The sequence below is a fragment of the Notechis scutatus genome, chromosome 1, assembly GCF_049901735.1.
Source record: "Notechis scutatus isolate UNSWTSFEM ecotype Mainland chromosome 1, rNotScu1.2, whole genome shotgun sequence".
Classification (NCBI taxonomy): Eukaryota; Metazoa; Chordata; class Lepidosauria; order Squamata; family Elapidae; genus Notechis; species Notechis scutatus.
The window spans coordinates 223,854,119-223,877,147 of record NC_142009.1 but is presented as its reverse complement, the minus strand read 5'-3'; the positions used below and the strand labels follow the sequence as shown (position 1 = coordinate 223,877,147).

At 41.4% G+C, this 23,029-nt stretch overlaps 1 protein-coding gene across 11 annotated transcripts in view; it reads left to right on the top strand.

The window, feature by feature from the left end:
• Positions 1-16,055: 16,055 nt before the first annotated feature.
• The window catches only part of TNS1 (tensin 1), a 374,426-nt gene continuing 367,452 nt past the window's right edge, over positions 16,056-23,029 (top strand). For 9 of the 11 annotated variants that reach the window (XM_026665513.2, XM_087950353.1, XM_026665510.2 and 6 more), the window contains exon 1: positions 16,057-16,294. In XM_026665513.2, the coding sequence (XP_026521298.2) occupies positions 16,166-16,294 (129 nt within the window). In that variant the 5' untranslated portion in view covers positions 16,057-16,165. Of the gene's footprint in view, positions 16,295-23,029 lie in introns of all 11 variants that reach the window. The other 2 variants (XM_087950347.1, XM_087950343.1) reach the window with 1 other exon arrangement.

The window sequence follows — 23,029 nt, the reverse complement described above, 5'->3', positions numbered from 1 at the left end:
TGTTCAAAAATATATTCCAAATGTAAAAGAAGCATCCTAAACAGTCTTCCTTGGAATTCTAAGCTTCAAATCCTTGTATGGATTTATATCACTACAGTATAAGCATATTAATATCTTCATATATGAATTTCTGTAAAAGTCATCATTATGTAAATATTAGTTAATAGTTAATATTGTATTGTCCAAAATTATGCCTTTTCAGCTTGCCTCAATAGGCACAGAGCTTGAAATATACCAGATCTATAAATTTCCTTTTTATGTGCATAATGCATACCCGAGATTCATTTGTGCATACAGCATCAGCACCATCTGCTGGAGGTAAGAAGATATCCTAACAAAACCATAGTTAACTGGAAAAAGGGCAACAGTAAGAATAAAACGAAAACATTCATTGAAGACTGAGCCAGAGGCTGTGAAGGTGCTCTGAATACTAGAAAATTCAGTGTGGTATAAGAGAACCAGTTTGGTGAAATGGTTAAGGCATCAGGCTGGAAACCGGTAGAGCATGAGTTCTAGTTCTGTCATAGGCAGGAAGCCAACTGCGTGGCCTTGGGCCAGTCACTGATCCTCAGCCCTGGGAAGGAGGTAAGGGCAAGCCACTTCCAAAATCTTGCCAATTTTGGAATTGCAAAAATTCGCCCAGGCAGTTGCCAGGAATCAACACTGACTTGAAAGCATGCACACATGCAGTGCAGTAAGAGTAGAATACGGGTGGGCGATCCACAGGTTGCGTATACTTAGTTATGTCAGAACTGCCATTTGCGGACACTGGAGGACCTTGCTCACTTTCCCCATCTGTCAGCTAATTGGCTGAGAGATCATGGCAGCAGATAACAAGCAATGGTTGATCCCTTGGTGAGCTTGCAGAGAGACCCTCCCAATGGCCTTAAATAAAATTGCTAATTTCCTGCAGTGGGAACCCGGCAGTCTGGTGAAGGGGTGGAAGTGAGAATCTTTTACTGTTTCTGTCTTCTCAGCAAAGGTGCTTAAGATCTCTAAGGAAGGAGAGGAGCGTGTTTGTGTGTGAGTTTGTGTGTGTGTGTGTGTCTGGTGCACTACATCCATTGCAGCTGTTATCCTCCAAATGGCAACAGTGCAAATCTCTAGGCCAAGAAAGAGACTCAATCTCAATGAAAAACAAAACATGCAAGGTTCATCTAAGTAATATTGATACTTGGTCATTTCGTAGCCTGATCTACCTCGCTGGCTATTAAGGAATACAGTGCATAAAATATATGAGGGTTGCCTTGTAGACATTTCTTTGTAGGTGTGGCTGAAGTATGAAGGAACTGCGCTGCATCACAGCACCTAAACAAATAATTCAGGGTGCTTCTAAATGGATCACTTCATTTCTATAAACAAGCAGGCCCTGTGCACTTTTCCCCCTTAATTACTTTTTTTTCCAGTAAGAAAAAAAATAAACAACAGAAGCCATGCCAAATTCAGGAAAATTACTAATGGAAAACAGCTATCATCTCACATCTGATTCCATGAATGAAGCAAGATTTCTTTCATAAGGAAACGGCCTTAATTAGCCATCTTTGGTGCTTTTATTTTTCACTGTGTTAGGTGCCTACTTGGACATGTTTTTATTATGCAATAGGATGGGCAAACTAGAAGCTTTGGGCTTCCGTTCCCATCCTCTCTGTTGTCATAGCACACACTGGCTGGAGCTGGAAATCAAAACAATCATAGAGCGCCAAGTTGTTTCCAGGCTTGTACACAAAAAAATATGGCATGTGGGATGATCCTGTGAGTGTTCCTTACAGCCATTGCAGACTGTTACAGGAATCTACTGAGCACAGGATTACATGCAGCCCCAAAAAGCTGTCACCTTTCTTTTGACCCAAGGCTTTTCAGTCGTTGACAACTGTGTGAGAAACAGGAAGCATGGAGAGGCAAGAATGTAGGAAGTTTTACTAATATGCAAATTGACATCTTCACACTCTTCAGTTTTTAAACTTGCTATAATATTAACACCCTTAGTCTTGCAGGACCAATCCGAGAATAATACTGCATATAACCAGCAATGCCCATGCTTCACTAGTTGAATTTCTGCCTATTTTGCAGCTGGTCTGGATGCACTCACTGTCACTTTGTTTGTGAGGTTACCTATCCCTGCATTAGTACGTATTTATTTCAAAAAGCCTTTTAGAACCTTGCAAGGTGTTATGTTTCTACCTTTGCACTCAGATATTTTTCTTTGGGTGGCAACAGGCTAACATGATTGCTACTTAGGAGATGAAAATATGAGGTGGAACCAATGCATGGCATTATGAAGATTTATTTATATATATATTTCATGTTTCTAGAATGATCATTTGTCTCTGGGCGATATACAGTATAATCAACATATAAAACAGCATATAAAGTTAATTTTAAAATATTAAAATTAATTTAAGATTAAAAATTCTAAAATTATGAAATCATAACATATATTTCAAAGAAAAAAATTCTAAGATAGCCATTTTACAGTGGTTAATAAGGTGGAGGGAGGGCCCCCATGGTTATACAGTTTTTAATAAAATGAAATCAACAGATGGAACAAAAATCTTTTTTTAATTGGATGTTGGAACAGCTTGCCCTTATGGATTTGAAAAACATTTACAAAATGAAAAAAGGAGAGCTGAGACAATAGTATATACCAGTAGGTAGGCCTCATTTAGCAACTGCCTTGTACAGTGACCATTCACAGTTGTGATGGTGATGAAAATGCAATTTAGTGACTATTCCTCACATTTATGATCTTTGTAGGTCTGTAAAGCAAAGGAAAGCTAAAGTAAGATCATAAGCACAGTTCTGGTTTCACTTAGTGACTGCTTTGCTTAACAGTTCCAATTATGGTTGCTAAGTCAGCACAACCTGTAGTCCACAGAGACGTGGGACTCTTTAATCCTCTAGAATCTAGATAGTTACTGAATCCAGTCCATATGGCCAATGATAGGGGATGTCTAGGCTTCTGGGCAGCAACAACTTCCTGACACCTGCCTTGAATTCAGATGGATCACTGCATCTATATTCCCAGGAAGGAAAGATTTTTCTGATAAAATTGCAGTTTTAACCCTGTATAACTGATCTATTTTTAACCTCTAGAATAACCAATGGAACATGACACAGAGGAGGAGGATGGGGGATAGGAGGGCGAGAAACAGTGTTCTGATTTCTGCTCCTAGAAAGTCCAGACATTAGCACTCACTGATATTTAACAGAAATTTCTACCTATGCTGACATGGGACATTTTTTCCAACCTGGGGTTCTCATGGTACACCAAGACCATAAGGCTACCTACCATGTCCAACAATGAACTATATGATCTTAACACATCTGGTGTCAAGAGGTTGGGAAAGGCTGATCTATAGATTCAAATATACTAGACAGAGAATGGATGTTTACAGGACTGTGATTAAAATATTGCACTGTTCTGATTTATAACCTAGGCTGCCTGTTTTGTTCCTTGTCAAATGAAAACATACCAGACAGAACAGTAAACAGAAGCTACCAATAAATATCAGGGATGGAAAAAGTCTTGATTGTTGCAACCCAGAGATATTTCACAGAGACAAGACCTGTTTTGAGCCTTTCCCCATCTCAAAAGAACAGTTTCTATAGGAAAGTGAAGAAGAATAAAAGAGTTAGGATGGCAGCCCTAAGCTGTTGGCCCACTTTTTCCCATTGTGTTAATCTCCCTTCCTTTAACTGCATTTCTAGCTTAATCTAGCTCCAGGCGGGAATTTTTTTTATTAATGTTTGACTGGTCTAGCTATTTGTGTAAGTTTCCATTCAGACAAACAGGTCCAGCTTTTATGAATTCTCCTGCCACCTCCATAGCAAAACCAGGGAGAGAGATTGCTTTGCAAATATTTCTCTCCTTGTTTTCATCTGGCTGGCATGAGAGACAAGCACGATGCTTACAAACATTTGATATGTGAAAAAAATATCCCTGCTTAGCAAGCTGGCAACATGATGGATGATGAAGGAAATTGGGTCTCTGTGGTAGAGCTCGTGTAAAAAGGCTGGGATTGAGCCTCAGACTTCATCTTCATCTTATTTTATTTATTTATTTTGTCAAGCGATTACAAGATAACAGGTATAAGTATAAACATAGTTATGAATACATGAAATGGATACATATAAGAAAAATAAAAAGAAACAATAGAACAGGGATGGTAGGCACTTTGGTGCGCTTATGCATGCCCCCTACAGACCTCTTAGGAAAGGGGTGAGGTCAATAGTAGATAGTCTAAGGTTAAAGTTTTTGGGGTTTGGGGAAGAAACCACAGAGTCAGGTAGAGTATTCCAGACATTGACCACTCTGTTGCTGAAGTCGTATTTCCTGCAATCAAGTTTGGTGCGGTTTACCTTGAGTTTGTATCTATTGTTTGCTCTTGTGTTGTTATGGTTGAAGCTGAAGTATTCATTGACAGGTAGGACATTGCAATATATAATCTTCATCTTCATCTTCATCTTCATCATCTCCTCCTCCTCCTCCTCCTCCTCCTCCTCCTCCTCCTCCTCCTCCTCCTCCTCCTCCTCCTCCTCCTCCTCCTCCTCCTCCTCCTCCTCCTCCTCCTCCTCCATGTTTTGGGTAGTAGGTCCTTAAAAAGATCACGTTATTGCAATGGGAAAAGCCACTTTCACCCAAACCCTGAACAGAATAAATAAATACTCTTCTCTCTTCCCCCACCCCCCTCTCTTAATTTTCTTACTTTTCTATCCTAAAAATATGTGTTGTCTTATTACCATTTGCTTTAGAAAAAATGCAAGTAGCCTATTATTTGAAAGCAGAACACAATTGCTCCATGCAATGCAACTGTATTTTTCAGAGGAGGAAGAGAAGGAGAACTATTGAATAAAACCTACATTTTCAAGATTCTGTCATGTTTTCAGGAAGCTAACACTCTGAACCCTGTTTTCATGCAGTGGAATAAATTGCAGTGTAAGCCTACCTCACTTCATGCAAACTTTATAAAGCATTTAATTTGTGATGAATTCCGTTTAAAAGGCATTGATTTCTTAAGCTCCAGTGCCTTAACAACATTGATATTTGAAACAGGCACAGAGCCTTTCATTTGTAATGCTCTATATGCCTTTACTCACAAAATTTGAAGGTAAAATTAATTCCTCTTTGCCTCTCTGCCCTGAACACTCATTTATTTTAAATTTGCAGGAAGTCACAGCTGGTGTAGAGGCTGTTCAAAAAGGTTTTGTCCTGGTGGATCTGGAAGATTTTGAATTGGCGATGGCTGTTCTACCCTGTTCAGGCAGGAAACATTCCCCATTTTTCTCCACTTTAAAAAAGGCTAAATTAATTACTATGTAATGCTAGATTATAATTTTAAAAACTAATTTAGGATTTCACTTACTTTTTGGTTGATTTGTCAAATACTAAACATGCCTGAAAGCAGTAGAATAATCAGCCAGAAGGGCAGCTTGCTAGAGTTCTAGAGTCCTCAGAGAATCCATCCACCTTTGATCATTTACTCACTGCCTCCTCCCTTTTGTAATTTAGCTTATAAACTGAGGGTTTGGTGGGTGATTTTTTAGCCAGAATCAGAGCTGAGGTTTACGTTGCTTTATTTCCATATGGAACTGTCTAGAATAGGAGACAATTTCCCAGCCCTAAATCAATTTAGTGTTGTACTTCAGTGGTATACCTGCCTCTTTAGAACACCAAGCATATTTTCTTTACATGCATTACAAGACATGTACCTCACCTTTTCCCCTTTCAGATTAAGCCGTGATATGCTTTCTACCATGAGGAGCCATCCTAGTTTGCTTATATCATGTCCATATATCACCTTGTGCGCTGGCTCTTGTTTTTCCAAACTCCTGACTTCTGTTTTTGGGGAGATCTCATAAACTTGATTTATCTTCTTCCTCTTGTCTCATTCACTCTTAATATTTTTGTTCTGCAGTTCAGTTCATACAAGACTCATCATTTCTTGCCCTATCTTTTTGTTTTATCACACTCATTTTTTAAATACTCATTGTCCGATTGAACTTACTTTTGATTTCTCCTTACATCCCCAACTCTTACTTCCATACAGCAAAGTGGGGGAAAGCATCTCCCCCTCCCCACTTCTCTTTTTGTAAAGGAGAAAGCCTGGTCTCTCATTTGGTCCACATTTGGCCTAGTAGTTTAAGGCAGGAAACTGAGAGTTCTAGTCCTTAGTCATGAAAGGCAGCTACTCACTCACTCTAAGCACAACTCATAGGGTTGTTGTCGTGGGGACAGAAGGAAGAGGAAGGTATGCTGGATATGCTCTCTGCCTTGAGTTATTTGTAAAAAAATAATAAAGGTGGTATATCAATAAACAAATAAACAGATAAACAAATATTAAGTGAACCACCCCTTCTATAAAATGAAATTACATGAAACATACAAATATGAAATACAATTATCTGAAATACAATTTTATTTGATTGGTCGATTTTCTGGAAGCTTCTTCTATTAGATTACTGGGCTGTTATCAATGTCAAAATGGAAACCATCTAAACAACATTCAATCTTGAGATGACAAAATAAAAGGAAATATAAACATATTAAATAAAAGGGACACAAACATTGATTTTAACATTTTTTTGGTTCAGAATTAAAAGAGCCACCCAGAATCATGATTGTTAATATGCGGAACAAAATAAGTTAGAGAACACCACACATGGACAAAAATATGCTCTATCATAATTATAAAATTACACTGAAATAAAGTTTCATTATTTCACATTTAAGTTTTCTTATTTAAAAAAAAACCACAAAAAGTGAAACAGAGCAGCAACACTCCCTCCAATTTCTGTGGGATTTTCCCATTGGTCTTGATAATACTCCATAAATTAGGCTGACTGTCATCTAAACTAAACTAAAGATGGGCTCATTTTACTTTTAGTCTACTAATTTTCATTAGCTGCATTTTGGTGTTCTGGGTTTTACCCTTCTCAGCTGTTCTTTTTTAATACAGTAGATTTTTAGAGTCATAGAATCTTAGTGTTGGAAGAGAAAATCAAATCCAGCTTCTACCAGTAGCACACTGTAGGATTCACTACGCCATCTTGAATAGATGACTATCCAGCCTCCGAAGAGCTGGAGAAGCTTCTTGGATGAGAAGCAAAACATCTTCAAAGAAAAACCAGAAAGTCCAGTTGCCTCTTGAAAAAGCACCTTTGAGACAACCATGACCTGTGTGACTTAGAATCTCCACAGACATATCCAGCCTCTATTTGAAAACTTCTGCTGAAGGGGAAGAAACCATTCCATGTGGTGATTTTTTTCTCCACTGGTTGGCAGGGCTTCTTCCATTACATGGTATTAACTTTTCTAATTTTATATCTTCAGATATTTAGGAGTGAGATAGACAAGAAGATTGCATTTGAATAGCTTTATGTACAGTATACTGACAAGCAACAAAACTGTACAAATTCAACACATTCTGCCCCTGCCAACTCCAGCATCTTGTCAGCATTAGGATCAGGGAAGTATAATGTCAGGTATAATAACTTGCAGATTTCAATGTTGCATTTCATTAACAGTTCCTGTTAATGTTTAAATGGATTTGCTACACAGAACATTTGAATCCTGTGTTACTTCTGATATCCCTGCTGATATCATTCTTGGGTAATGCACCTGTTTGTGTATGTGCAAACACTCAATCATTGTAGTAATAGATGCATACAGTAAAAGATAAATCATGACAAGGATGTTGAGGCCAAAGCCTATGTAAACTTATGTGTAAAAGAGGAAAGAGAAGCATATCCTATTAAGAAAAAGTTTTTTATTGTGTTGCTTAGTATCAGGATCTAAAGTGAGGGGGTAGTGATATAGGAGGCTGGCTGGACGAGAAGAATATGTGAGGGGTGGAGACAAGCTGGAGGAGGAAGAAAGAAAAGGACTTTCAAGGGAGTGGTACAGAATGGAAGGTGATCAGCTCTCAACATTTCTATATGAAAGATCGTTATAATTCCCTCCACCATTTAGTCTCCACTTATTCCCTTGATTGACAGCCCACAACCCATCAAAAGGTGGCTTCCTGAGCCCTGGTTGTAGAAAGTGAAGGTTCAAATTTATCCAGAACTGTGGGGTTCCGAAATAACAGGCTTCCACTGTGTCCTGTAGTCTCTTATACCTGGAAAGAAAGGGCAAACTTTTGAATTAAGCAACTTCAGGCAATTTAACCAGGGACGGTCCCCAATCTCTCTATGTCAGAAAAGAAAAAAGGTATTCTTAAATTAACCTGGGTTTTATCTGTTTTCATATTGTTCTCTACTTAAATAATGTTGTGTCATCAAACTGATGCTTGTATTGAAAATTTACTTGATTTCCAAGAGGCATACATAGATGAAGATATTTGGTACCAGTAGAAGATAATATTTTTGCTCGGGATTGAATTTTGGGGTCCTTGGTGCTCACTGAGCTTGACTGTTTTGCTGCAGACATTTCATTACCAAACTAGGTAACATCATCAGTGCTAATGATGCTACCTAGTTTGGCAATGAAACATCTGTAAGAAGACAACCAAGCTCAGAAAGCACCAAGAACCCACCTGAAGATATTTAAATAACAACTGGTATGTTCATCTGGAATTGGTATACGTTATCAACTTGTCATTCAGTAGGCTGTTGATATCTACCATTCTTAAAGTTGTTAATATCATGCTACTGAGTAGTTTGATTAATACAAAGATGTAGAGTAGTTTGCTTTCTTTAAGATTTGGGTATGGTGTAAATCCAACTGTTATTATTGCATGGATGATGATTCTGTGTGACATGTGAACTCTGTCAATTGTGGTTTATTCAACAAACTATGATTACAAAACCATGCTCTGGTGCAGTGTTTGTCCCACTGTTCTCTGTTGCCCCTGACACAGATTTATTATTTAATGGATTCTAACATTTTGGTATATAATTTCACAGTACATTTATATTTTAAAATCTGATTTCTCTTTCCAATGCCATATTAACAGCTTTATTAATATTGAACCAGTCCAGCTCACCTGCAAAACAGCCCCAAACCTATGAGTCTATTTCCCCTTCATAATATTATATTTTCCAGCATAGGAAAGTTAAGACATAACACTTGCTAAACATCACCTGCATTGTCAAATATTTAAAAAAACCACCCTTTTAGTTGAAATAATTGCATCTTACTATTATATGATACAAGTGTTACATTTCAGCTTAATAAGGCAATATTCCTTGTCCAAGTCTCATCTTATTAGTGCAATTCAAGACTATTTTCACCATGTCTTTGAACAGGATCTTGCTTTCCTGTTGAAACTCTGCAGTATGCTATAAAGAGAATACAGAGATTGCCAGAAAGGCATCTGCACTTTCTCAGTGTGGCAAATTGAAAAAACAAAGCTGATGATAGTGGACAGAACGTTATTTACAACAGGGTCTAGAACTGTACTGTTTCCTGGTTGGCTGCCCATTAGGCCTTGAGAAAGTGTACTGACTCCATTGTTTGTTAGCTGTTTGACAGAGGTTTATATAAACCCCTTGTCAGATAGATGGTATGCAACCCTAGACACAACTTTCCTTCCCCTCCCACTGCATTCCCATGCCTTTTGGTGGCTGGTGGCTCCTGATTTCAATTAGTTGAAATATGGCAGGAATGTATCCCCCTGGCAGGGAACTGACCTGGGCTTTCACCCTCTGAAGTCAATGGATGGTAAGTCCTAGGGGTTGAGGAAAAGGCATGAGGTCATAGTCCACATGAGGCAGACCTCATCCTTCCCCAGCTGCATTCTTAGTCAAAAAGGGACAGCTTAAACCAGTGAATCAGTTGTCTGTCTGGGACTTTCTCCCAATTTTATGTCTATTAGAATAATTATCAATAGAGACACAACTGAGTTCTATCCTTGCAATGTGATGAGAGGAGGATTGGGAGTGGGATTGGATCCCCTTGCTTTGGCCCTTCACTTTATGCAACACATATGTATTCAGAGGCCCTTTCTACATATAGTAATGCCAATGAGCTAAAATCCCAAACTGTGCCCTCTGAAAAATCTTTGATGACATGAAACATAATAATGTATCCATAATACCACAGAGTGATGAGAAATATGGAAAGCATGGGGATTTAGTATAATAAAGATAAGCAGCAATCCTGTCCTCTTTCCTGTTTCCTTATAACATGCAAATATACCACAGTCGCATTTTTCATGTTACCGATCAGGGCTAACTTTAGTATAGTTTATCTCTAGGCAGAAGCACTTCAAGACAAAAAGAACTCCAGGTTGCAGTCATGATTCCACATATATATTTGCAGTTGTGTGTTACAACATGGGGATAACTCGGGTTAAGCTCTGAAGTTAACATAGCTCTAGTCTAGAATGTTAAGATCCTGCTAATCAAAATGGTTATAGGAAAAGTTGGAGAATGCATCTATCATGTTCTAGATGTCATTTCTTCTATACCCAGTCAAAGAACTTATAGTTATATATGTGTCTGTATCTACTTTTCTCACTGAATTTTAAAGCATTTATATTCCGCTCTTCACCCTGAAAATCTCCCTGACATAAAATAGTAAGAATGGAAGTCCCTGACATTAAACTTGCTCACAGAAAATATGATGCAGAAGGAAGATAAGATGAGCTGGAAAAGGAAAAATGTTGACTAAGGAGTTATGGGAACTAAAAGTCCAACAAATTTGGAAGTCAAAAGATTGCAGAAGCTGGAAAGACAGATCCTGTGGAAATAACTCTTTGGTTAAAGAACATATTAACTATGTTGCCAGCTCTGAAATGTTGAATATAGTTGGATATGAAGAATGGAAGCTGCGCAGGAGATGTAATGTTGATTTCTGTGTTGGCTAGCTAAGATGAGTAACACACCTGGACAGCAATAATTTGACAGCTACTTCATAAAGGAGTCATTTCTGAATGATGAGGTTTCCATTGTTATTGTCCCAGTCTTCTGCTCCCTCAGCTTCAGGTCTTCCAGTGACTCAAAAATAATTCATAAGAAGGACAAGCACTAGATAATCATTTGATATTCAAGGATTGTGTTTTTTTTTTTTTTTTAAAAAAATCTAGCAATCAGCATAGCCCCTGACCAGAGAGGAAGGTGAATCTAGTTCCCTTGGACAACTGTGCCTTCTAAATGTTCTTGTTAGTATAACCTATAATCAGAGTTGATGGTTAAAGTTGTAGCAGCAATATTTGGAAAGTGGGATGCCTAAATTTATTTATTTTATTTATTTATTTTATTTTATTTATTTGATTTGTCAATTGTTTACACGATAATAAGTACAAGTGTATACATAGTTGTGAATATATGAAATGGGTACATATAAGAAAAATAATAGAATAAGAGAAACAATAGGACAGGGACGGTAGGCACGTTGGTGCGCTTATGCACGCCCCTTGTCCACTCTGTAATGAAAAAATATATTATTAGAATGGGAAAGATATGTTTCATTAGTTGGACTTAAGTTTGAAATAATTCGATACATAACTATAATTTTTCATTTTTAAGTCAGGTGTGCATCAACTTTCCTTCCCCCCGCCCACTTCATTTCTTTTAAGTCATGTTTTTGCCTATCTTATCTATTTCTTTAGGAATATCTGTAAAGGTCAGAACATATTTGAGGAATATTAACTCAGCAACAGGCCAAAAAAAAAAAAAAAATCCTTGTGAAAGACCAGCAGAGTTTTCTTGCCAAGGAAGGGTAGAAACTTTTGAGATTGGGTCCATGTGGACTGGAGGAAGGTTGAAATAAGCCTATGAGCTGACGAACTCCTATCCTTGCTTATATCACTTGTTCTAAAGTTACTAGGGTACTTGTAAAGGGGCTCCTCCTAAGTCTTAGTGCTCCAGATTACAGCTAGAGATTGCAGGATGGAAGGCTGGCTTCCGCTGAGTTCATTCACAAGTAGGTGCTGAAAGCTATTGGTTCAACAGCACATGATGTAAGTGCATTTAGCAAAGAGTACATCACACTTGTGCTTGAGATGGCATGTTAAAAAGACTCATCACAACTTCCTAAATGAGTATACTCTCCTACCTGTAACTTAATGAAAGAGACTTTACAAAAAAGTTAGGACTCCCTTTAAAAGAAGGATCAATCTTTTGCAAATGCAAAAGTGGAGTCCTATTCAAACAGGATGGAGGGCAACCAGGTTATTTCCTGTATGTCTTAGGCTGGGACTTACTTTGGATGAAAGAGCTTAAAAGTGTTTTTAATTTATTTTTTTTCCTGAAGTTGTACTCAAAATATCTTTATTCATTTTACAATTTTTGAAGAATGGTAAATCATTACATATCCCAGGGAAAAAGAGATTGAACATGTTTTACTGTTGTTTCTTATTCTGGAGGTTATAGGGGATTGGTAAATGAAGTGATATGACTGCAGAAAACAGTGCTTATATCCATCCATCCATCCATTTCCAATTGCCAATACAGAAGGAAGGAAGAGTGATCGATAAAATGAATAATTGTTCACCATTTTCTAATATAAAGATCTCAGGCTTAAGTTCACTGAGTTATTTTGGGACAAATGTTCTGGTGTTCTTTCTAAATTTTACTTTACTCTGCTAAACAAGTAATTCCCTCAACACTGTCCAACTATTTACAAAGTCTGCACTACTATTACTGTTAATCTTTTCATCACTTCTTATCACCCATTCCCTCCCACTTGTGACTGTATGACTGTAACTTTGTTGCTTGTATCCTTATGTTTTATACTGATTGTTTCCTAGTATGATTTGATTGCTTATCGTACCCTATGACTATTATTAAGTGTTGTACCTTATGATTCTTGACGAATGTATCTTTTCTTCTACGTACACTGAGAGTATCTGCACCAAGACAAATTCCTTATGTGTCCAATCACACTTGGCCAATAAAGAATTCTATCTATCTAAATTAACACAGAAAGGATCTTAAAAAAAAATCACCTGTAATTGTACTTTTGTAGGATTACAGTATTTCAATGTAGAATACACTCTTGGTTGTATTCTACTACAACTTTGCTTTCTTTGACATATTTCAACTGACAATTAAAAGTAAACATTAATTGAAGTTAGTTAATGAAATTAATATACTTCTCTTCAAATGTACTATTATTCTTAGTTAGCTTATATGTGAACATACGAAGTTGCTTTGTTCTGGGGTGGCTCCCTGGTGTTTTCAGCTCTGATAATGATTTCTAGCCTATTAGGTAGACTCGTCAATCATAATAAAACAAGATAGAATCCCAAGATTCTTTAAATGCTTATTTTGGTTGAAGCTGTTGTGGTCTGCAGTTCATTTCATTAAATCGATGAACTGTCATATTGAATTAAGCATTTATGCAGCATGACTATAAGCCAGCACTGCTTTACACACAAAAAGCTTTCTAAGTCCTGACACCTCTAGGTTGAGCCTGGAGAAAGGATTTTGCATGAGAATTACTGACAGGTAGATTAAACTGGGAAATTAAAAAAAGACAAGACCCAAAAGAAAGCAACATCAAGCCACTTTTTCCAACACTGCTAAGAAAACTGTATTGGTATAGCTATTAGGAGTTGAGCTTAATTCAAAGGCATTTTTATTGATCAGTTAATTGGTTAACTGGTTGTCTGTGAGGAAAAGCCAGAGGTGGTATTCAGCAGGTTCTGATCAGTTCTGGAGAACCGGTAGTGGAAATGTTGAGTAGTTCAGAGAATCAGCAAATACCACCTCTGACTGGGGATTTTAGAGTATCCTTCCCCTGCCATACCCACCAAGCCATGCCCAGAGAACCGGTAGTAAAAAAATAATTGAATCCCACCACTGGACCACAAAGCTATATGTTTTTTTGCATCTGTCAACTTCTCTTGAAATTTAAAATCCAGCAGAACCTTTTTGCCTTCAAATTTAAAAAATGTGGCAAAGTACCAATCGATTGATTTTATTTTAAAAGATTTATATAGCTGCCCATCTTAAGCAACCCTGGGCAACTCACAATAAAAAGTAACCTGAAAATGCTGTAAGATGAACATCGACAGTTTTTTCACAGAGCAGTGGGTGTTGCTCACAATAGTTCATCCCCTCTGTACAAAGGACAGAGAACAATTTCAGTTCTCATTGGAGAGGAGAATGAAGGATAGTTTGTACACATGAAGTATCTGCAGATATTACCATGGTATAGTCAGTTCCCACGAAGATTGCTGATGGTTCACCTTGGGAGTTGTATCCCCCCCACTACAAACACACAGCCTGGCATGGAGACTCCTGATGTATCAAAGCAGACAATCCTTCACTTCATTACGGAGCTGACTTTTCCGCCCCCACCAACATCATGTGCCCCTGTGTCCTTCCTCTCCTCTCTCCCCATTCTCAATCAGGGACAGTTTCTCTTTGTCGCTCCGAGCCAGGAGCTGTAACATGTGCCAGTTTCCTGAGCTCCCTCCATCTCCCCTCTCCTTCTGGATACTGTCAGAAAAGAGATCTTCATCTCTGGGCTCTCTCTAGGCACGGTGCCACCTAGGTTGGGAGCAGTGGCCTTCCCTTCCTGAGGTGTAATGTTGTAGATAATGATGCGTGAGAGAGAGAGAGAGAGAGCGAGAGAGAGAGAGAGAGGGAGAGAGAGAGAGAGAGAGAGAGGGGAAGAGAAAAGAGGGAGAGTAGGAGAGAGGGAGAGAGTAAAAGAGAGGGAGGGAGAGAGAGTATGAGAGGGGGAGAGAGAGGGAGAGAGTAGGAGAGAGCAAGAGAGTAAGGGAAGGAGAGGGAGAAAGTAGGAGAGGAGGGAAGGAAAGAGTAGGAGGGAGGGAGGGAGAGTAGGAGAGGGGGGAGAGGGAGAGACTAGGAGAGAGTGAGAGAGGAAGAGAGAGGGAGGGAGAGGAGAGAGAGAGGAGGAGAGAGGAGAGATAGGGAGAAGAGAAAAGAGTAGGAGAGAGCGAGAGAGTAAGGGAAGGAGAGGGAGAAAGAGAGGAGGGAAGGAAAGAGTAGGAGGGAGGAGGAGAGTAGAGAGGGGGAGAGGGAGAGACTAGGAGAGAGGAGAGAGAAGAGAGAGGAGGAGAGGAAGAGGAGTAGGAGAGAGGAGAGATGGGGAGGGAGAAGAGAGGAAGAGAGGAGAGAGCGAGAGAGTAGGGAAGGAGAGGAGAGTAGAGAGGAGGGAAGGAAGAGAGGAGGGGAGGGAGGGAGGGGGGGGGGGAGGAGAGAGAGGAGAGGGGGGAGGGAGAGAGAGAGGAGGGGAGGGAGGGAAAGAGAGAAGAGGAGGAGAGAGTAGGAAGAGGGGAGAAAGTAGGAGAGGAGGGAAGGAAAGAGTAGGAGGGAGGAGGGAGGTAGGAGGGGGAGAGGAGGAGAGAGTAGAGAGGAGAGAGGAGAGAGAGGGAGGGAGAGGAAGAGAGAGAGTAGGAGAGAGGGAGAGACGGGAGGGAGAAAGAGGGAAGAGAGTAGAGAGAGGGAGAGAGTAAAAGAGAGGGAGGGAGAAAGAGTATGAGGGGGAGAGTAGGAGAGAGTGAGAGAGGAAGAGAGAGGGAGAGAGAGGAAGAAAGTAGGAGTGGGGGAAGGAAAGAGTAGGAGGAGGGAGAGAGAAAGAGAGAGGGTGAGAGGGATATATAGAGAGAGAGGGAGGGAGGGAGAGAGAGGGCTGTCCTAGCTAATTTCTGCTCATTGCATGTATTGGTAGCCACCACTAGCAAAAATCCTCATAGATAACCCCAAAGAAATACTGTATAGCCCCCAACTAAAGAATGGTTTTCTACTCCTGGATTATAGAGTGCATCACAAGAAATACAGTTTAAATTGGTTCTAGCTCCTAATGTTGCAACATGATGCACTCCCAGCTTTTGAAGTAGCTCCTTCCTCCTCAGGCAAAGTCTCATCTCTGCGCTGCCCCAACAGAACTTTCCTTTTTGCTTATGTGATGAAGAGGAGGAGTACAGGGTTATTCCCCCCCCCACACAGCATTCCTATCCGAATCTCCAATATGTTCATAGCATTCCCTTAAAAACATGCTTATTTAGAAAGAGGGGCACCCCCACGAAGAAAGGTGGTTCAGGCAGGCCCAGGGGAGGGAGGGAGGGAGGCAGGGAGGAGCAGCGGCAGCCGAGAGGGTGAGCCAACCAGCCAGTCCCTTCCACTCTCCGTGGTGCCCGCTGTGGTGCCACTTGGGCATGGGGAATCTCGCTGCCCGGTTGGCATCCAGGGCAGCAGAGCCGGGGGTCGGGATCACCCACCACCACCACCGCCGCGAGAGCCTGGTTGGATGGGATGTACGGTGAATCTCGGGTGCTGTGAGGGAACCCCTCGCCCCCCGCAGTCTTTGGCGCCCCCCAGGCGGGAAGAGCAAGCCCCAAAGCAGCCGGGCAAAAGGAAGAGGAAACAGCTGCCGAAGGTAAGTAGAGTGAGCCGTCCGGCACCGTGGAGGAGAGCCGCTCCAAGCCACAAGAGGCGGCGCGTGTGGAGCCAACCGAGGGAAGCGACCGGGGCGTGGGGGGTGGGGGGCGGCCAGAGGGCTTAGGTCGGCAGAAGGGAGAACTTGGCGGCAGCGGCGACGCAACAGGGAAACTAAACGTGAGGTTTCTCCCAGCCTGGAAAGAGGTCTGAGGAGGCGGAGAGTCGACGTCTGGATCGCCATAGGTCATCCTTCTGGCGTCCTGTCGTTGCGGTCGGCATAGCGGCCAGTTCGGTGTGGCTCTAAAAACGCTGCGAGGAGCAGGGAGCTGAATTATGTGAGGTAGCGCAGGAGGAAGAGGAGAATAATAGTAGCAGGAATGAAAGAGAAGGGGGAAAGTGGGGGGTGGGGGCGCTGCTTCATATGTCCGGAGGGGAGGGGTGGGGGGAGAAAGAAAGTACAGGTAGTCCTCAACTTATGACGACAGTTGAGCCCCAAACGTATGTTGTGAGAAATTTGCTGAGTGCGTGTGGCCCCATTTTACGACTTTTCTCTGCCACATGTCTTAAGTGAATCAGCGCAGTTGTTAAAATCGATAACAAATCTGGCTCGCAGAAGGTCGCAGGAGAGAATCACATGACTCCGGGACGCTGCAACCATCATAAATGTGAGCCGGTTGTCAAAACGCCCGAATCTAAATCACGTGACCATGGGGATGGTCGTAAGTGTGAAATGTGGTCACAAGTCACTTTTTAAAGCGCTGTTGTAACTTCGAATGGTCACTAAACGAACTATTGTAAGTCGAGGACTACCTGTGAACGAAGGAGTGAGACGGGGATCACTTGCACAGGAATTGGACAGCCATTGGTCTGAGATGGTCCAGTATGGGGGTCTCCTGCTGAAGCAGGGGGTTGGACTAGAGCAGGGATCCCCAACCTTTTTGACGCCGCGGCCCAGTACCGGCATCAGCCGCCCGGTACCGGCATCAACTGGGCGCCGCCATCTTTTTGACGAAAAAGTGCTTCCGTGACCTCACCGGAAGCACTTTTCGTCAAAAGATGGCGGCGCCAGCGCTCCGTGAGCTTTTTCGGGTAGAAATGGCTTTCTACCCGAAAAGGTCACCGGAGCAGTAGCGCCATCATCTTTTTGATGAAAAGTGCTTCCGGTGAGCTTTCTACCTGGAAAAGCTCACCGGAAGCACTTTTACCAAAAAGATGGCGCCCAGCAACCAGCGGCCCGGTAAGAGTTGTTCCGCGGACGGTATTGGTCCGCGGACTGGCGGTTGGGGACCCCTGGACTAGAGGACCTCCAAGATCCCTTCCAACTACTCTGTTATAAGCATCCTTCTCAAGTACTATTGGTTTGTTTGGCATGTGGCCCTGGGGCTTTATTGGCAGTGCGCCCCACCGGCACATTCCTCCCTCTCTTTGTTAGTGGCACGCAAGGTAGTTTGAGTTGGGGAAAAAGTATTCAGAAATGTCCCAGTGAATTACGGGATTCTCCCCTTTCTGTAACAGGGTGGCATGCTTACCCGTGCCACGTGTTTAAATGAATAAAATGGATGGTCGGGCATAGGAACCGTTTATCTGAAGTCTGGGAAGAATTAAAATATAATTGGGAGCAAGTTTTTCAGCCGATTCTACAATTTTGGGTTATTTCGTAGTTTACACAACTTTGGACAATTTGGAAATACCTCTCTCTCCTCAGAGGAGACGGTCTTACCTAACTTTTTAAGGCAGTTCAGGACTTTTATTTTTCAGTCCACCACCAAAGAGCTGTTCCATCCAATCAGTTATGCTTCATTTCATCTTGTTGTGTTTGAATAATTAAAAATAAAAGGGATTGTGCTGTTTTTTTGCACACTGTCTTCAGCACAATTGAAAAACTAGAATCAATCATTCAAATAACTATATATGAAGGGGCTGGTAATCAACTTTGCAACCAGTGTTCACTGACTGGCCAGGTGGGATAAATTACAGCAGGGGTCCCCAAACCTTGGTCTATGGCTGGGCAGCAGTCTGCCACATGCCAGTAATTGGGGCATGCAAACAAGTGAAGCCCTATGTATCAGCAAGGTGCAGGTAGCATGCAAAACCACGCCCCTTCTGGTCCAAAAAAAAAAAAAACTTTCTCCGTGGAACTGGTCCCTGGTGCCCAAATGGTTGGGGGCCATTGCTTTACAGCATCATCATCCCTTCATTGTGAGGAATGGTAAACATTATGCTACACCTCTCCAGGGAGATTGGGTTCAGGCAGGTTGCAGTATAGGTGCTCAGGACAGATTTTGTGGGACAGTGTTAGGGAGGTTGAATGAAGTCCTTTCCTTTGTGTCACGATCTAGTCCTCAGCTCTTTCAAGAATGAGAATCACAATAATTGTTCCCCTCCTTAGATATTTAGGAAGAAGCAAGAGTCCAGAATAAAAAGGGGGCTTTAAGGAAGGGAAAGGAGATGAGCTACCAAAAATGTCAATAAAACACAATATGGAAGCCTGACATATAGCTGACAAACATGTGGAATGCAGCAGAGTTGAGCAGTAAGCAGGAGTTCCTATTTAGAATTTTAAAGATGAAGTGGTGGCCCAATTTCCTCTTCAAACAAAATAATTCACCTGCATGTGTAACAATGTAAAATTTAAGTTGCATCATCGTAACCATTATACAGTCCACAAAATAGCTGGTCAGAACATCTAATGATGATTAAAACACTAGAACAGTTTGGACCGTTGGCTAGAAATCAGGAGACAGTGAGTTGTAGTTTTGCCTTAGGCATGTTAGCTGGGTTGGGTGACTTTGGATCAGTCACTCTCTCTCTCAATCCAACTTACCTCACAGGGTTGTTGTGTAGAAAATAAAAGGAGGACGGAGTATTAGGTATGTTTGCTGCCTTAAGTTATTTATAAAAATAAATAAAAATGGGTTACAAAAATCTACACACACACCCCGGGAATTTCTGTTTTGAAAGTTTATGTGCATTCCTCAATTAAGCAATCTGTTTGATAAATAGGCTAATATGGAAGATAGCTTGCCTACAGCCACTGGGAAAGAAGATCCCAGGATATTTTAATTTTCCTGTGATCTTAGGTGCCCTGTCAATTTATTCCATACAATGATGAGAGATCCAATAGACGGTGACCATGTAGTAATGGATGAACTATGTGCACCTTGAAATCTCCCTCAGAAGAAATACTTCATCACGTGCACAGGTTCTGCAGGTATCACTGTTAAAAGGACTCCAGGCTAGGTAGAGCAGTTAAAAAAGTATTGCCAGAGGTTGGCAACTGCTAAACCTAGGGCAATTTGTTGTAATACATATTTCAAATAAGTTCTTTCCCCCCCTTGACTAAATATCCTTAAAACATTGGAAGTAAGTAGAAAGGCATTGTGGTATGTTTGCCTTTAGCTGGGGAGGTCCGGATTCAAAACCAGGTAGAATAGACAAGTTGTCTCTCTCTCTTCCTTTTTTTTAAAAAAATCCTATCTCTCAAGGCTGTTTGAGAATAAAATGGTCTTTATTTAGGTATGCAGCTCTGAAGAACATTGGGGTGAAGCCAAGATAAATAAAACCTACAAAGGGAGCAGCTGCTGAACCCGCTGAATTCCTCATAAAGTATCTATGAGACTTTTAGCTTAATCCTGTGTAGAGCTGTGGAGATCCTATGTAGAGCTATTTATGCACACACCCACACCCGCATACACCCACCAAATATGTTAAGAAGTAATGTCCTTCAGGAATGTATAGAAAATGAAAAGTGTGGGGTTCTTTTTGATGGGATCAAGGGAAACATTTGAGACGATTCTTGGCAACCTCCGGCTACCTTGTCCTTTCTCCTGATTAAGCCATCCATGGTTGTGGGGGAGTTTCAGGGAATACGATCACCTAGGGAAACAGCCTCTGAGTCATTAGCAGACAAATATGATCCTCCACACTCATCACTTTGCTTATCATCACACATTATGCAGCATTTCTCTGTGTGCAAACGGAAACCTACAGGCAGTTGGCCTGTTGCCCTCTCAGGTACTTACAGTGAATGCAGATTTCTCCCCCACGGTTTGCTGACCAACATGCCAACCCATCTGAAAAACTCAGTCCATAAGTAGAGTTCCATCAGATGCCCTGCTGAGTCACTCAATGTATATAGTTCAATGGTTGGTTTCATGCATTGCATGAAAAAGGTGACAAGTTCAAGCCCTGGCAGATGGAACAGAATGTCTACCTGAAGGGTAGAGAGCTACTACCAGCCCGTGTCAGCAATACTGAGCTAAACTCTCATGAGGTCCAATATTACTGCACTGCCTCTATCAAGGTTCTTCTACTGCTGGTCTGGGACTCTTCTTCAGAAGAGTAGGAGAAAATGGTTGGCATTATAGATGCTGAAGTTTGATCACAAAAATCCCTCTCAGTTAATTCTGAATGGTTTCTCAGTGCTGTGTTTAATTTTCAAAAGCAAGCATGAAGTGGCATCGCCTGTGCCAATTTACAGTCTATTTAGCTCAATCTGCTGTTGTTTCTGTATGATTTTTCTTAATAAAGAATACAGTAGGCAGATATCAAGGAATGTTTCCCCTGGGTGGCACAATGCAGTTGGACTAATTTCCTGCAATTATGCTATTAGCTTGAGCAGTCTCAGGAGATGTATGGGGTATTTAACTCCTTCCGTGCCCCATAGAAAGGATCCTGAAGACTTGCTCAATGTTGACAAACTGTTGATAGTGTGAGAATGCTTATATGGAGACAGTTACAAGCCATATATTGGCAGATTGTGTATCCTGAAAGGCAAGAACTAAATCATTTGAATAAAGAAAAATTAATCCAGGTGCTCTGGTCTAGTTAGTATTCTGTTCATTTGAAAATCTAGATTCTTCCTGCTTGAGTGGGACTTCTCCTCTTTGGCACAAGAACAATCTCTTTTCAAGTTATAAGGGAACTTTTGTGTTCAACCAGATTAGCCAAGATATTTATATCGGGGTTGAAAGCATTAACTGATAGAACTCTCCTTCTTACTGAGAGCACTATGCTCAAGAACAACCTTGGATATTTATTCTGCGCCAGGAAAGAACAGAATGGGAAAAAGATAACCTTAATCTGCACCAGGCCAAGAATCTGCTTTGAACTTTAAAGCTGATCCTGAGTCGGTGCCAAGTTAACCATTGAATTTGTGCAGAATGCCTTGTCCCCTTGCCAAGAAACATCCTTGGCCTGTCCACACAGTTAAAGTATCAAGAAGTCAGATGGTGACACACTTCTGGCACCAGATGACATATTTCTGGACCAACCTTGATTTCTACATATTCGATCCTCCTTTCTACCCTCTTGATTTATCATTAGGCAACTGACATCCTAGCAAAGTGTTGATTTGTCTGTCTGGGCACACAGGCTGGGCACCTTTCCCCCCTGAGGCATCATTGGCTTGTTATGAGATTAATTTCACTGCTTTCTGATTAATCTCAGCCTGACTTTCCTTTTTGCTTTGAGACATCCCATTCGCTTTTTGAAATCATTAGGGTTTCCCCTTCGCTTATGGGAGGGGTAAGAGAGAAGAGAAAGAAGGATATAGAGAGACACAATCAATGCACCAGAACTGCTGTGCCTTCAATATTGGGCCTGTGGGATAAAATAAAACATAGGAAAACCATTTCTTTTCAGAAGATGTCAAATCTTAAAGCCAGCCCACCCACTCCCCGGGTGTCAATTTTTTAAAATTTCTGCCCAGTTGACCAGATTATCCAATTTCAGATACATCTTCTTTCTTCTGAATTCTGTTCTATAATGTCCTATACCCGTGATGGCGAACCTATGCCACGTGTGCCAGAAGTGGCACGCAGACCCATCTCTGCGGGCACATGAGCCGTCGCCCCAGCTCAGTTCCACGGCACATGAGTGCATGCCTCCTGCCAGCCAGCTGACTTTTGGGTATCTGCCATGCATGCGTGGGGGGGATGCGGGAGATGTGTGAGCATATGGGAGACACGTGCGCATGCGCAGGAGGGTGGAGGGAGTACAGGGGCGGTTGCGTATGCATTGCATTATGGGTGCAGGCATGAGTGCACATGCGCATGCACACTTTTGGCACGCGATGACAAAATGGTTAGCCCTCACTGTTCTGTACTGATGGATTTGCAATTGACCAACCCCCTTCAGCAAGCAATCCTCAATGGAACTAGACCTACATGGAGGGAAGCTTGCAGTGGGGTATTTCAAGATTTGGTTTTGGGCCCAATGCTCTTCAACAGCTTTATAAATGATCTATATGAGGGGATAGGAGCAGAACTCACCAAATTTGCAGATGACAGAAAGCTGGGGGGAGGGGATTGCTAAACTTTGAAAGATAGGCTGAAGATCCAGAAGGACCTTGACAGACTTGAACACTGGGCCTTAAATAAAATGCAGTTCAGTGGTGACAAAAGTAAGGTCCTGCACTTAGCCAGGAAAAACCAAAGGCATCAGTACAGAAGAGATGGTACCTGGCTCAAAAGTAGTAATTGTGAGAATGATTTAGCTGTTCTAGTGGACCACCACTTAAGTGTGAGCCAGCAATGTGCTGCAGCTCCCAAAAAGGCCAATGTAGTATTAGGCACCAACAGAGAGATAGCATCAAGACAACGAGAAGTGATAGTATTGCTCTACACTGCACTGGTGAAACCACACTTGGAATACTGTGTCCAGTTCTGTTCACCATGATACCCAAAAAGATGTTGACACCCTGAAAAGTGTGCCGAGAAGAGCAACAAATATC